Genomic DNA, 16,177 nt, shown 5'->3' on the forward strand with positions numbered 1-16,177 from the left:
TTTTTACATGTTCATACAGTAATTGGAAACTCATCAAGCTTATACATCAATGTTGTATGAATGCGACTGTCAACAATCTATTACTCTATGAAAGTATTAGAACTTGTGTTTCATACTCCATTCTCAGATTACTCCAAAGACTGGCACCACCAAAAGTTTACGAAACAGACTCTTCTTACTTATACCTACGCTACTGATGAAACCACAATAGAGTGTGAACAAATAGCAAGGCTTCCACAAGTACAAAAAGTAGTTTTTGAACAAGATATGGATGTGAAGCCTGGATCATAACGGTACAAGACAGAAGAATCAACGCCTTTGAAATGTGATGCTGGAGAAGGATGTCATCAATACCATGGATGCCAAGAACAAACATCAATTTTGGGACAAATCAAGCTAGACATGTCACTCTAAACAAGGATCACCAACCTACGAGTTGCCTACTTTAGACACATCATACGAAGAGAACAATCACTGAAGAAGAGCATCATGGTTGGAATAATAGAAGGAACAAGGTGAAGAGGAAGACCAGCAATGCGATGGCTTGACACAATCAAGAATATGGTGGAAAAGACCCTTGTAGACCTATCTAGGCTGCACAAGATCGATCTTCCTACAGACCACTCATCCATCAAGTCGCTATAGCACGAGATCGAGCTGAAGGCCGTTAAAAAAGGGAAAAAAATGTCACAGTTTAAAAAATGTATAAAGGTGACTTTAGGTTTAAGCAAATAAGCATGAGTACAAATATTGTAGTCATAATAACAACAGCCTGTCCCCATACATTAGAGCCGACTATAGGGTTACCTTAGTTGTGTAATGACACAGAACAGAATAAGTACAACAGTACCAAGTAAAAAGATCACTTCTGAAAAGTATTCAAAATGTCAAAGCCAAACATAGGCTATATGCCTACTGCTCGCAGAAGAACCACTCTACTTCTACAATATATACCATATAAACTCATACGTAAAGTGCTAATAAATAGACAGTGCTACAATACAGAAATACTGCATGCCATAAACATAGCAACATAAAAGTAATGAATAAGGGGGGACAAGCATGCAGAAGACCACCAGGCATGGCCCTGAGAAAACAACAGTACCTTGTTCTAAGCTTTTTGCCTACTAGATTTTTTTGTTTTGTTTTATAAGCGCAAATGCAAGAGTCAGCCATCAAAAAGAAAGTCCATGCAAAACCCAGTCTCTCCATTAATATACAATTAAAATACCAGAAATAATATAAGGAGGACAATAAATTCAATAAATGGTTATTTTTGTATTATATTATGTTATCCATATTATTTATTTTATTCACTTACGGTATATAGTGCTATTAATCATTACTATTCCCATTGGGGCTCACAATCTAAATTTCCTATCATTATGCGTTGGGAAACTACAAACTCCTTGCAAATGTTGTCCTTGGTGGGATTTGTACCCAGGACCCCAGCGCTGCATATATATATATATATATATATATATATATATATATATATATATATATATATATATATATGTGCAGAAAGCAAAATGCAAAAATGTATACCAAAATGGGCATTTCTGGGAAGTCTTGTGGAGGTACTTGGAGAGGTGTATAGTGTTGTTTAGCATTGTCCTGCAATGGAGACCACCTCACAATAATCACTGTTGTACGCTCAACAGGTTCAAAGACCCTATAACCAGTGTCTCCATGCTAAACCAAGGTCACACCAGCTGCCTCTAACTAACTATTGGAAAAAGCAAAAATTGTATAATAAAATTATTATTTATAAACACTCCTCTACACGTCCACATTACTTATTTTGTATCAGGGGCGGACATATCATTGGTGCAACCTGTGCAGTCGTGCAGGGGCCCAAGAAGTAAGGGGGCCAATTACTACCTACAAAGCAGCACACAGTGACTGTCATAGACAGAACTATTGTACTACAAAAGGCCTGTCGCGGGCGGAGGAGGGGACGCTGCGCTCACCCACTGCTCGGATCCGGCTGCGGCTGCTGCTCGGTGGTGGCTCAAGCGGTGGGCCGGATCCCGGTGGTACTCACTCAGCCAGTAACACAGAGTCTCCGGTAAAACAAACGGCTGGATGAACGGGTCCCACAGACGGCTGCGGTGTTTCTCCTCCCGGCAGGTTGATGGTGACTGCCTTTCCCTGCACCTGTGTAGTGTGTACGGTTCCAATGGGTTCCCACCGGTAACCCGCTCCCCAGCTTGAAGGTTGCTGAAGGAGCCCCTTTTGCCCGCAGGCAAAACCTGGGAACTTTAGCCTTGGTGGTGACTGTGTTTCCCTCTCTCGGTTGGACTGTTGCCTTCTGTCGGGACTTGGCTGCTGGGAAACCCAGGAGGTTCCCTTCGCTAACGGATTTGACAAATTGCACGGCGACTCCTAGCCTTGTCGGGGTCCGTAAGCCCCTGCCGGATGGTGCTGGCTTCTCTTTGCGTACCGGTCCGGTACCGCCGGGCCACCGCCCGTCCACAGTCCTTACGGCTAGCTCCAATAGGCCTCTCCTGCAGACGGTCACCACAGTCTGCCAACCTTGCTGTTGCGTCCGGGCCACACACCCGGACCACTTTCTGTCTGCTCCTCTACCACTTCACTCCTTCTCACTTTCACTTCCAAACTCAATCTCTCTCCTTTTCCCGCCTCCAGGACTGTGAACTCCTCGGTGGGCGGGACCAACCGCCTGGCCCGCCCCCTGGTGTGGACATCAGCCCCTGGAGGGAGGCAACAAGGGTTTTTGTTTGACTTAGGTGTGCCTGACTGGGAGTGTGGGGTGTGTTGGTGTAGTGCTTGTGACGTCCTGGCTTGTCCAGGGCGCCACAGGCCCATATATTGTTCTTGCACAGGCGCCTTTTCATGTCTGACTCCTCCACTTTTGTAAAGGGTATAAATTGAGCTCACAGTATTATACAGAATAATGCAGGAGAGAAGATCCCGGCATGCACTAACAGACTGCATGATATTATCTACTGCTCCTAAATGTATCCATATTCATAGTAGAAAAATTGCTTATTCTCATCGATTTTAGCTGGATCAGTCCAATATGTTATATTTATAGTAAAACTCATTCAACCATGATGTAAAAAGAATGAAGGATTGGGCATGTTGAATTTGAATATGCCCAATCCTTTGTTACATTGCTGAAGATAGGCCACTGCCAGAGGCCTGTGCCACACTTACGTGACAAAACGTAACGTTTTTGTCACGTACGTGTTAAAGGGGTGGTTTTGTCCCCGTGTGCCGTGTTTATGGCACGTACGTGTTCTCCGTGTGTTATACGTAATAACACACAAAGAACGGAAAGCCCCGCCTTACCTGCATCATCCGGCGCTGTCTGTGGTGCTGAATGACAGTGTCCGGCCAAAGCCACGCCCCGCTGACGCTGCTTCCCGCCCCCAGTGAAAAAGAAGCGTTGTTTAAATTCACTGGGGGACGGATGCAGGTGACAGCCGCGGCAGAGACTGCAGGTATGGTGGAGGTGAGTATGTGTTTTTATTATTTTTACACTGACACGTGTCTTTTTCCGGTCCATGTCACACGGGCCCGCATCCACACTACATCCGTGTGGTACGGGTGCGGGCCGTGTGACACCCGTGCTGCTGGAGCAACACGGACATGTCAGCGTTTTTAAAAAACGGACACACGTAAGTACGGAACGGACACACGTTCCGTTCCAGAATACTTACGTGTGTCCAAAACAATAACAATACATAGGTCCGCGTGGGCCTGTGTCTCCGGTACGTGAAAAAAAAGGCACACACGTACCGGAGGCATGCGAGTGTGGCAGAGGCCAGAGACAGAAGCACACATTCCACATCTTGCAATTAAGTAATCAGGATAGCATCCTATATGTCAATCAAACCACTTGTATCCTCAAAGGAATACTCATGATGCTAATAAATCCTTTTTAAAAAAAAAAGTAAGGAAAATGCTAGTTAAAATGCAAAAAAAATCTAAAGTGGGCACAAGGCCTATCATATCCTTGGAGCAGGAAGAAGGAAAGAAGAGCAAAAAGAGGAAACAAGCAGTGGGAGACACAGGAAGATTCTGCCGAACTTTCTAATAAGTCTTTTACCTCACCCCAGGGCTGAATTTATATCTACACTGTTTCATATAACTTGTTTTTTTTTTTTTGTTTTTTTACTGCACTATTCTAAGTCCTGTTGTGTAAAAATATGTGACTCTTCAGATTTTGTATTATACTGAGTCTGATGAAGAGACCTGAGTAGTCTCGAAACCTTGCTATTATTACCATCTTTTCAGTTAGCCATTAAAAGGTATCAACCACTGAGGACTCTCAGTTCTTTTAAACAATTTTTTATCTACACTGACCACTATTGGTGTAGAATTTCCTCCAAGGTGCTGACAAGTCTTTCTGTGTGCTAAAAAATGAATGAAGATTAGGAATTCCTTTCAATGTGGCTCTGGAAGAGAATCACTGCAGCTCATGTTCTCCCACCAGCTCAGAGTGAATTGCAAATTACATATAGAGCCTCCAGAAGAGAAAAACTAGTGAAAATGCAGGCACAGGTCATATAATGGCCAGATACAGTGTGATTTCTTCTGTACACAAATGTATGATAAAACGATCCTTGAAAGTACGGTTAAGCTTAAAGCAACAGTTAATTTTCCACCTGTTAATCCTCTGTTTTATTAAAGATTTTATGCAAGCCCAATAAACAAAAATAGACGATAAGATTATAGTCAAAACAAGAGAGTACAAAGAGATTACTCAGCCGAGACAGAACATAACAATTAAACTCAGCTATAAGACGCAATTACCGTGACTGTTGTGAAAAGAGATAATTAAAACATGCATTCCAGCAGAGATGATAACCTTTCATAGGCTCGGAATCCAGATGGGGCAACCTTACTAAAAACTGCTATAAAAGATAAAGTAGTCATTTTAGAAGCAATTCACTCATAAATTATTAGAGATGTTAAGCTGCATTCAAGCATTACCGCACTTTAAGAGACTTCGGTTTGATGTTCGGATGGCAGCTGCCAGTTTTATTCTCTTGCAAATTCAATCTAAAGTGTCATATTATCCCTGTAACTGAACACACAAGAGTACAAATCTTCGTACACTAGGTGGCACTGTGCGATCATATTACAGCAGTCCTGGGCAAATAAAGGCCCGTGGGCCATATCGGCGTTTTGGATGTAAATTTTTGTCCGAAGAGAGGAACAGCAAAATAGGGGAAAATAAAATGTAACTAAATGGCCGATACATGTATTAGCTGTAGTAACTAATCAACATATTGTACTTATAGAGCACCTATCAACAGGATTTTGGACTTTAACTAAAGACATGGCTGTAATGGTGCTTTGAAGCTGATTAAAATGAGACCTTTTTGAAGAAAAATGTTCTGTGGTATATCTGTAATCAGCTGTGTACGTTTTATGCTAATGAGACACCAGTAGACGGGGAATCAGGGTAAACGCAGAGGGACCTCAAAGCTGACCCTCTAACTAGAAACCCTACGCTGTACCTTATCCCAGAGGTAGGCTTGATGGTAGCAAGGTCTGGGCCGCCAGCGTGAGCCTAACTCCTGTTTAAGCCCTGATCTTACACCCCCCCTCTCTCCCACCCCAAGAGAGGGCCGGGACCGGAGAAGCAGACCCCACAAATAGCACAGACAGTGGAAAGATCCAAAACACATGCACAATGCAATCAGATATGAGGGAGAGACAATACGAACCCAGGAGGAAATAAGACACAGGGAGGAAGTAAACTAACAACGGGGATATTTTCACACCACTCAGGAAAGAACAAGACCGATCACCAGGCTCTGGAACACTACAATAGGGACCGATAACGCAGAAGCAACGCTGACCTATATGTGCCGACAAGCAGCCAAATCCAGAACCTTATAAAGAGTGAAAGCGACTGTGAATGGTCATTAGTAGCCTGAGCTCCTAGCAACAGTTCACAAGCCAGCAGGAATTAACTCCTGCTAGACTGGAGAGCAGCGAACTAAAACACTTTCGATGCCCAAGTCAGGCTGAACAACTAAGATACCTCAGGCTGCTTGTCAGACTCTGTAGTGTGAACAGAGTCCGACACCGCCATCACACATAGTGAATGCAAAGACGAACACTACATGAGAGCTGGAACCTGCACTTGGTCTTTTCCTGCAAGTCTGGTTATCATTGGCCTTCTGCCTGCCCCGGTCTATCACTGACAGGTCACTGTGACCTGCCTCCTCTGTCCAACATTTTTGCACAGGTATTGGCATTAGCACAGCTGATAACAAAGGATTTAACAATCACCGCCAGGTGCAGCTGACCCTGCCGTCCTTCCCTTCACAATAAATTTACACAGGCGCACTAGATAATTCACTGTAGTTAGAAAGTTAGAGTTTATACAAGTCCTTGTGGACAGCATGAAGGTTGCTAGATTTCTATTTTTCATTTTTAATACAGATTGTGATATGTAAAATAAAAATTTCAAAATTTCATATACAGTGCCTACAAGTAGTATTCAACCCCCTGCAGATTTAGCAGGTTTGATAAGATGCAAATAAGTTAGAGCCTGCAAACTTCAAACAAGAGCAGCATTTATTAACAGATACATAAATCTTACAAACCAACAAGTTATGTTGCTCAGTTAAATTTTAATAAATTTTCAACATAAAAGTGTGGGTCAATTATTATTCAACCCCTAGGTTTAATATTTTGTGGAATAACCCTTGTTTGCAATTAAAGCTAATAATCGTCTTTTATAAGACCTGATCAGGCCGGCACAGGTCTCTGGAGTTATCTTGGCCCACTCCCCCATGCAGATCTTCTCCAAGTAATCTAGGTACTTTGGGTGTCTCATGTGGACTTTAATCTTGAGCTCCTTCCACAAGTTTTCAATTGGGTTAAGGTCAGGAGACTGACTAGGCCACTGCAACACCTTGATTTTTTCCCTCTTGAACCAGGCCTTGGTTTTCTTGGCTGTGTGCTTTGGGTCGTTGTCTTTTTGGAAGATGAAATGACGACCCATCTTAAGATCCTTGATGGAGGAGCGGAGGTTCTTGGCCAAAATCTCCAGGTAGGCCGTGCTATCCATCTTCCCATGGATGCGGACCAGATGGCCAGGCCCCTTGGCTGAGAAACAGTCCCACAGCATGATGCTGCCACCACCATGCTTGACTGTAGGGATGGTATTCTTGGGGTCGTATGCAGTGCCATCCAGTCTCCAAACGTCACGTGTGTGGTTGGCACCAAAGATCTCGATCTTGGTCTCATCAGACCAGAGAACCTTGAACCAGTCTGTCTCAGAGTCCTCCAAGTGATCATGAGCAAACTGTAGACGAGCCTTGACATGACGCTTTGAAAGTAAAGGTACCTTACGGGCTCGTCTGGAATGGAGACCATTGCGATGGAGTACGTTACTTATGGTATTGACTGAAACCAATGTCCCCACTGCCATGAGATCTTCCCGGAGCTCCTTCCTTGTTGTCCTTGGGTTAGCCTTGACTCTTCGGACAAGCCTGGCCTCGGCACGGGTGGAAACTTTCAAAGGCTGTCCAGGCCGTGGAAGGCTAACAGTAGTTCCATAAGCCTTCCACTTCTGGATGATGCTCCCAACAGTGGAGACAGGTAGGCCCAACTCCTTGGAAAGGGTTTTGTACCCCTTGCCAGCCTTGTGACCCTCCACGATCTTGTCTCTGATGGCCTTGGAATGCTCCTTTGTCTTTCCCATGTTGACCAAGTATGAGTGCTGTTCACAAGTTTGGGGAGGGTCTTAATTAGTCAGAAAAGGCTGGAAAAATAGATAATTAATCCAAACATGTGAAGCTCATTGTTCTTTGTGCCTGAAATACTTGTTAATACTTTAGGGGAACCAAACAGAATTCTTGTGGTTTGAGGGGTTGAATAATAAATGACCCTCTGAATAAACTTTTCACAATTTAAAAAAAAAATAAAAAAAGAAATAACATTCTTTTTTGCTGCAGTGCATTTCACACTTCCAGGCTGATCTACAGTCCAAATGTCACAATGTCAAGTTAATTCCGAATGTGTAAACCTGCTAAATCTGCAGGGGGTTGAATACTACTTGTAGGCACTGTAACATACATTGAACACAAAAACCTCATTTAGTCAGCTAGACATTTTCTGATGATAGGCTTCCCTTTTATAGAGAGCTGCTCACCCCCACTAGCTAGCTAGCAGTGAAGCAGATGTTCCTGCTGGGTTTCAAAGCTTCTTCTTCACGTGTTTGTACCATCTGCATGTGTATGGCATCCAATGGTGATAACATCCTGGTTTTCAAGCCTTAATGATGGTGCCAGGGGAATGAGCACACATGAAAATGCTGACATCACAATTAATCATGACTTGGTTTTGTCCACAGCTTTAGCACTGTATATTCGAAGCCATGTGGGCCACTAAATGATGTGGTCAGGCTGTTGGGCCATCAAATTGTGTTGTGGACATCATACTGTGTGGGCAGCTGTGGTAGCTATGATATTATATACACATAACTGTGGGTGCCTTCATAGTGTATTGAGGGGTATGTGGTGGCTATACCACGTGGGGGCTGTGGTGGCCATCATTCTCTGAGAAGGTGTTATGGGGGCCCTCATATTGTGTGGGGGTGTTGTGGGGGCCACCATACTATATGGGAGTCTGTGGGGGGACATAATCTGAATTATATCCAGTGCTGTGGGGACATTATACTGTGTTGGGGCCATCAAACTGCTTGGGGTGCTGAGGATGTCATGATTCTTTGGGAGGGGGGATTTGGGGTCCATAATGTTATGTGGGGAACTGTAGGACCCATTATAATGTGTGATGGAGTTGTGAAGGCTTCATACTGTGTTTGAGACATAAAAAAAGCCCATTTTTGACCTTGTAACAAGGACAAGGTAATGAATCGTGTGAGCCATTTTGAAGTGTTACCAAAAACGGCAACTAATACTACAAGACAAAAATGAAAAGTGGCTTGAAAAAACCTGCAAATGATGAATAGTGGCCTATGTGTTTATCTATAAGACTTACTTGTTGTTGGAGGCTTGGTGCTGGGGGCATCTATCACCGTTGGGCTGCTCACATCTTTTAATAAGCCATTAACGCTGGCTGACTGGCCACATGCAGAAATCGCTCTTGGTGGTCTCTTGCCCGGCACTTTTACTGTTGTTCTCAGTAGAATTATTTCCTTGCCATGTGTGCTATGCAAATAGTCCTGCAAATATAGATGTGAGAAAAAGAAATTCATTTTTCTTGTTACCGCTTTTTTATATACAGTACATAAAAGGAAAACAACAAACCTACATATCTGAATTAGTTTACATTTGCACAACAGCTAGGATCTTATATTTCAGTTTTTATTATGGTATGTGACCATGACGTCTTTTTCGGATAGATTCCGCCTGGAACCCGCCTGAAAAAGTGCTAAAAGTACATTAAAAAAATTTTAACAAAAGGCACAGCAATATCAAAGCGACTTGCTGTGCAAATATACTGTTTCTGTGATTTCTTTTAACCGCCTGAGACTTGGAAAGCCGTTAATCAGCTATAAAAAGGGACTGAGCGAAATGGAGAAAAAAGGGGAAATCCAGCAACCGACCTTCTAAAAGTGCAAAATTTTATTGCCCAAGTATTAAAAATAGTCCATAAACAGTAGTACAAAAACCAGATAAACTGCAAGAGTCAAAAACAGACGCGTTTCTGATATTATTCCTCAGTCCATTCTTCTGGCAGCTTCTGCTTGGAAACCACCAATAAGTAATATATAGATTTTATATATATATATATATATATATATATATATATATATATATATATATATATATATATATATATATATACAGTACAGACCAAAAGTTTGGACAAACCTTCTCATCTCTAGAACAACTGTTAAGAGGAGACTTTGTGCAGCAGGCCTTCATGGTAAAATAGTTGCTAGGAAACCACTGCTAAGGACAGGCAACAAGCAGAAGAGACTTGTTTGGGCTAAAGAACACTAGGAATGGACATTAGACCAGTGGAAATCTGTGGTTTGGTTTGATGAGTCCAAATTTGAGATCTTTGGATCCAACCACCATGTCTTTATAGAAAAGGTGAACGGATGGTCTCTACATGGCTGGTTCCCACCGTGAAGCATGGAGGAGGAGGTGTGATGGTGCGGGGGTGCTTTGCTGCTGACACTGTTGGTGATTTATTCAAAACTGAAGGCATACTGAACCAGCATGCCTACCACAGCATCTTGCAGCGGCATGCTATTGCATCCGTTTTGCGTTTAGTTGGACCATAAATTATTTTTCAACAGGACATTGACCGCAAACACACCTCCAGGCTGTGTAAGGGCTATTTGACTAAGAAGGAGAGTGATGGGGTGCTACGCCAGATGACCTGGTCTCCACAGTCACCAGACCTGAACCCAATCGAGATGGTTTGGGGTGAGCTGGACCGCAGAGTGAAGGCAAAAGGGCCAACAAGCGCTAAGCATCTCTGGGAACTCCTTCAAGACTGTTGGAAGACCATTTCCGGTGACTACCTCTTGAAGCTCATCAAGAGAATGCCAAGAGTGTGCAAAGCAGTAATCAAAGCAAAAGGTGGCTACTTTGAAGAACCTAGAATATAAGACATATTTTCAGTTGTTTCACACTTTTTTGTTAAGTATTTCATTCCACATGTTTTAATTTATAGTTTTGATGCCTTCAATGTGAATCTACAACTTTTAGAGTCATGAAAATAAAGAAAACTCTTTTAATGAGAAGGTGTGTCCAACCTTTTGGTCTGTACTATATATATATATATATATATATATATATATATATATATATATACATACATACACATAAGATGCCAGCGGCAAAGTCACACAAAAGGTGTCCAAAAAGACATAAAAAAGCACTGCCAGTGTTTTGTTGAAGTACCATGTGGACACAAAGTATGAATACTTTTTCAAGGCACTGTATGTTCTATCCGTGCTACATTTGAAAATACATTACTGATTTATCTTTTTCATTCCAGATATTTGAAAAATGTCTAAATAATACCAGTATAGGTAGAAAAAAAAAAAGTCAGTTATAGCTAAAAAGTGAATATATAGCAGGTAACATTGCACGTCTCACTAATGTTCTAAGTAAGTATTTTTCTAAAGGCGCTATTGACATGAATTTCTCACCAGATGTTGGTAACAACCCATCCCATCCACAAAGGTAAATAAATCAAACCATAAATGTCCATACATTTATTGATGTGTAATAATGAGAAATGACACTGGGAAAAATTATTGATCACACTTACTGAAATGTATTTACTACGTCATATATAAGCTTTTTTTGGTGATGATAGCATCCTGTATGGAGAAACTAGTTGCATGCATTGCTCAGGTGTGATATTGCCCATTCTTCCACACAAAGACTCTTCAAATCTTGAAGGTTCCGTGGGCTCTTTATATAAACTCTGAGCTTTAGTTCCTTTCATCAATTTTCTATTGGATTCAGGTCAGGTGATTGGCTGGGCCAGTCTAGCACTTTATTTTCTTTCTCTGAAAACAATTGAGAGTTTCCTTGGCTGTGTATTTGGGACCATTTCATTGCCATGGAGGTTAAGAGCATTTACTTATTGTTTTCTTTGAAACAATTCTACCTACTGATTCCAAGTTTCTATGTAGTTCTCCACAGGTGGTCCTTGCCTTTTGGACAACTCTTCTGATAATTCTTTTCACTCCTCTATCTGAAATCTTGTGGGAGCACTTGGCCAAGACCCATTTAGGGAGAAATTATGTTCTTTCAACTTACAGATTATGGCCCCAATAGTGCTTACTGGAACCTTCAGCAGTTTAGAAATTCTTCTATAACCAATGCCATTGGTATGTTTTCCAACAATAAAGTTGCTGAGGTCTTGAGTAGAGTTGAGCGCGGTTCGCGGTTCGAGGTTCTCCAGTTCTAGGCTCAAGTGATTTTGGGGCCTGTTCTAGATCAAACTAGAACTCGAGCTTTTTGCAAAAGCTCGATAGTTCTAGAAACGTTCGAGAACGGTTCTAGCAGCAAAAAAACAGCTAATTCCTAGCTTGGTTTCCGCTGTAATAGTGTAAGTCACTCTGTGAATCACACTATTATGACATTTCAGTGTATAGTGTGCGTGAACAGCGCCTTCAGATCACTGCTGTTTCTATAATGGCGATCGCCATTTTTTTTTTTTTTTTCCTTGTCTTCCTTCCCTAAGCGCGCGCGTGTAGTGGGGCGGGCCAGCATGTCAGCCAATCCCAGACACACACACAGCTAAGTGGACTTTTAGCCAGAGAAGCAACGGCATTTGTGATAGGATGTCCATGTCACATGTCCCTGCATTATAAAACCGGACATTTTCCTCCAGGACGCCATTATCTCTTCTGCGTCTTTGGTGTCGGACATCACTGTCGCAGCTCCGTCCTCCTGAGTCCTATCGCCGATACAGCTGTATGCGCTCCATACACAGCGTTAGACAGCTTAGGGAGAGCACTTTCTATCAGTCCTTTTAAGGGCTCAAACCGGTAGGGTCAGAGCCATAGGTGACAGGTCCTGAAAACAGAGACAGCGTCTGTGTAGCCAAGGTCAGGGATTTCGTCGCTGCATTTCACCATTAGGAGGGAATAGAAAGGCAGGCTTCCATTCCTCTACCCAGAGCCCCACAATCCTGGCACTGTACCCTCCTGTCCTCTGCACACTCCAACTCTTTTTAACTAAGCCATTATACTAGCAAACAGTCAGTGTACCTAGTGGCATCCTAAACGTGGCTATTGTACTTTTGTCTATTCACACTATTGTAAAGATATTTGCAGCACCTCTGCCTGCATTGCACACTCAAACTTTTTTTAACTAAGCCATTATACTAGCAAACAGTCAGTGTACCTAGTGGCATCCTAAACGTGGCTATTGTACTTTTGTCTATTCACACTATTGTAAAGATATTTGCAGCACCTCTGCCTGCATTGCACACTCAAACTTTTTTTAACTAAGCCATTATACTAGCAAACAGTCAGTGTACCTAGTGGCATCCTAAACGTGGCTATTGTACTTTTGTCTATTCACACTATTGTAAAGATATTTGCAGCACCTCTGCCTGCATTGCACACTCAAACTTTTTTTAACTAAGCCATTATACTAGCAAACAGTCAGTGTACCTAGTGGCATCCTAAACGTGGCTATTGTACTTTTGTCTATTCACACTATTGTAAAGATATTTGCAGCACCTCTGCCTGCATTGCACACTCAAACTTTTTTTTAACTAAGCCATTATACTAGCAAACAGTCAGTGTACCTAGTGGCATACAAGAAGTGGCTGTTGTACTCCATTAGTGCCCCACTGGTGCCAAGCTATTTCTAGCACCTGTGCAGGACACCCTCCTGCTCTGTTTTTAATAAGCTATAATGATAGCAAAAAATACTGCCATTTAGTGGCATCATAGAACTGGCTGTTGTATTCCATTAGTGCCCCACTGGTGCCAAGCTATTTCTAGCACCTCTGCATGACACCCTCCTGCTCTGTTTTTAATAAGCTATAATGATAGCAAAAAATACTGCCATTTAGTGGCATCATAGAACTGGCTGTTGTATTCCATTAGTGCCCCACTGGTGCCAAGCTATTTATAGCACCTCTACATGACACCCTCATGCACATTTTGCTACGCTAATGTTATAGCAAACTCAGGGAATTCATTGCTGCATTTGATAATTCGGAGGGATAGAAAGTCAGGCTTCCTTTAGCTTTTCCTTCTGTTCATAGACAGCATCTCCAAGAGCAATTTCCCCTCCACGTCTAAGTGTGGAGAGGCAGCTAGTGCGCATGCGTGTGCCGATTTACCCCAGCTGCAGCCTAATTAGAGTGTTTTGCCTAGTGAGTATTCTCAGCCTGACTGTGCCATTCCTGACGCTAAGTCTTCATTTCGGGATACAGCGCATGCTCCCACACTAAGTGTGAAAAGCCTCTTTGCACAGGTGCTTGCATTCCGTGCCGGGTCTAAGTCCTGTTTTGTGCCTAGACACCATGCTAAAGCTGATAGTTTTTTTTCAGAGACTGTATTTCATGCTACTGAGCATGCTCAGGCACTTACTGCATCAGAGACTATGTCCGGTAATAAACTCTTTGGCCCTGCCCCTGATGTGGGGGTCCCATATAGACCACAGGGCATCAGGTGTCCTCCCAAATGGCTTGCAGAGGCCCACCCCTATGACTTGTCACCGCATTATTGATGGTCAGACGATGACTGGTGAGGTGTTTGGGTCATGGCAGCCATGAGGTCATCATTGAAGTTGCGTTTCCAAATAGGACGCTAGTTATGCCACTCATGACGTGTCACTCTACTTTTGTCTCCAGGAGGTGCATTGTGGTTCACCCTGGTTTGGGGCGGACCCAGGTTATAAAAGGGGCTGGAGCCAACAAGGAGGTGCGCAGTCTTCTATTATGCTCCGAAAGAGCACACCTCCATGTGTTGAACCCATTGCGGCTTTAGGCCAGAGGTAGGCAAGGATAGGGTGTCGATGCAGGCCACCACCACAGTTGGTAACGCAGAACGGTTAAGACCAGCTCCTGTCCTACCAGTCCTGCTTGTGCAGCCCAGTGGCATTAACAGGCCTGCTGCTGCTGATGCGCCTGCTGTCCACAGGTGTGCCCCTACGCACACGGTCAGCATACTCAATGGCCCCTGTGTTGTTAACAGGGAGTTCCTGGGCTGGGTGGGCATGTGGACCCTGTGACGCTAACAGGGCTCCCAGTCTCCAGATCCGAATGGCGTCTAACTCGGTTCAGGCTACTATTAGTTTCATAGCCACACAGCTCTGTATCCTCCACCAAACCTTCCAGTTGCCAACCTCTCCTTTTCCAACTGGGAGCACGGTGGACACTGACTGCTGATGGGGATATATACCTTTCTCTTTCTTTTCTTATTAATTTTCGTTATATAGCGGTAACATAGTATATACCACTTTATCCAAATCTGCCAGTCCCACTGTAACAGATGGTGTTTCTTCAGCAAATGTTACTGTTGCTTAACCACCAAATCCACGGACCAAAACTTTTTCCCCTTTCCAACACACCTGTTCCCCTTTCCACCAGCATCTGTCCTTTTTCAACTCATTTTGGTATATGACCAAAAGTGCAACTCTGCAGGGACACCGTACTCAACGCCATCTCAGCACAGCAGCCAGCCCTCGGTCCCTCAGATGTGGACAAGTAAAAGACCATTTCCTCCTATCCATGACAAAGCGTTGAGATTCACTCTGTGCAGCACTGGTGTTTAGTGGAAAAGTAGATCTAAGATTGCGTACCACATTCTGCAGATACTCCTGTATACGTGCGTCCATTTCTATGGCAGGAATTATTTTGCCAAATTTTGTCTTGTACCGGGGATCTAACAGTGTGGCAACCCAGTATTCTGGATTACTTCGAATTCGTACAATCCGAGGGTCATGTTGTAGGTAGTGCAGCAAGAAGGCGCTCATGTGTCTTGTGCATCCAGGAGGACCAAGTCCTTGGTGTGTTGGTGGCAGAGAGGTGAGAATCGTGCCTCCTTCCTCTGCCCTCTCCCCACAACCTCGCACAACCGAAATGTGAGCAAGCTCTCACTCATCTGCTGAGTCTTCCATGCCCATCGCCAGTTCGTCCTCCATTTCTTCATGGGCTCCTACACCTTCCTCAACACTTTTTGCTGATACTATGTGCCCTTGTTAATCCCTCTCCCTCACCATGACTGCCGCATAGGTGCCGCTGACCATCTGGACCTCGTAGATCTTGTTATCCCTTCCGCATATGACTCCTCCTGTACTTCCTCCCCTTCCTCTTGTCCCAACACCTGACTCCGAATAATAATTACAGTGTGCTCCATCCTGTAGATGACCAGAATTGTCACGCTGAGAATGACATTGCCAGTGCTAAACATCTTCGTCGACATTTGTAAACTGTGTAGCAGGGTGCATAGGTCCTTGATCTGACACCACTCCAGCAGCGTGATCTGCACCACCTCTGGATCAAGTTATCCCAGGCTATATGTCATAACGTATTGCAGCTCAGGGTTCGGCGGTGCTGCCACAAACGCTGCAACATGTGCAGATTCAAATTCCTGCGTGTGGGCACATCGCATTTCAGGCATTTAACCACCAGACCTAAAGACTTCTGTAGCGACGAAAGTTGTTGAGCTGCTGTGTGCGCACGATGGAAGTGAGCACATAGCGAGCGTGCACGCTGCACAAGGCCA

The 16,177-nt window shown here is 43.5% G+C and overlaps 1 protein-coding gene across 4 annotated transcripts in view; it reads right to left on the minus strand.

Annotated features, from left to right (window-relative positions):
• The window catches only part of AGAP2 (ArfGAP with GTPase domain, ankyrin repeat and PH domain 2), a 547,732-nt gene that overhangs the window by 26,202 nt on the left and 505,353 nt on the right, over positions 1-16,177 (minus strand). For all 4 annotated transcript variants that reach the window (XM_075337106.1, XM_075337105.1, XM_075337104.1 and 1 more), the window contains exon 11: positions 8,995-9,178. In XM_075337106.1, the coding sequence (XP_075193221.1) occupies positions 8,995-9,178 (184 nt within the window). The remainder of the gene's footprint in view (positions 1-8,994; positions 9,179-16,177) is intronic.

Source organism: Anomaloglossus baeobatrachus, chromosome 2, assembly GCF_048569485.1.
Source record: "Anomaloglossus baeobatrachus isolate aAnoBae1 chromosome 2, aAnoBae1.hap1, whole genome shotgun sequence".
Taxonomy (NCBI): domain Eukaryota; kingdom Metazoa; phylum Chordata; class Amphibia; order Anura; family Aromobatidae; genus Anomaloglossus; species Anomaloglossus baeobatrachus.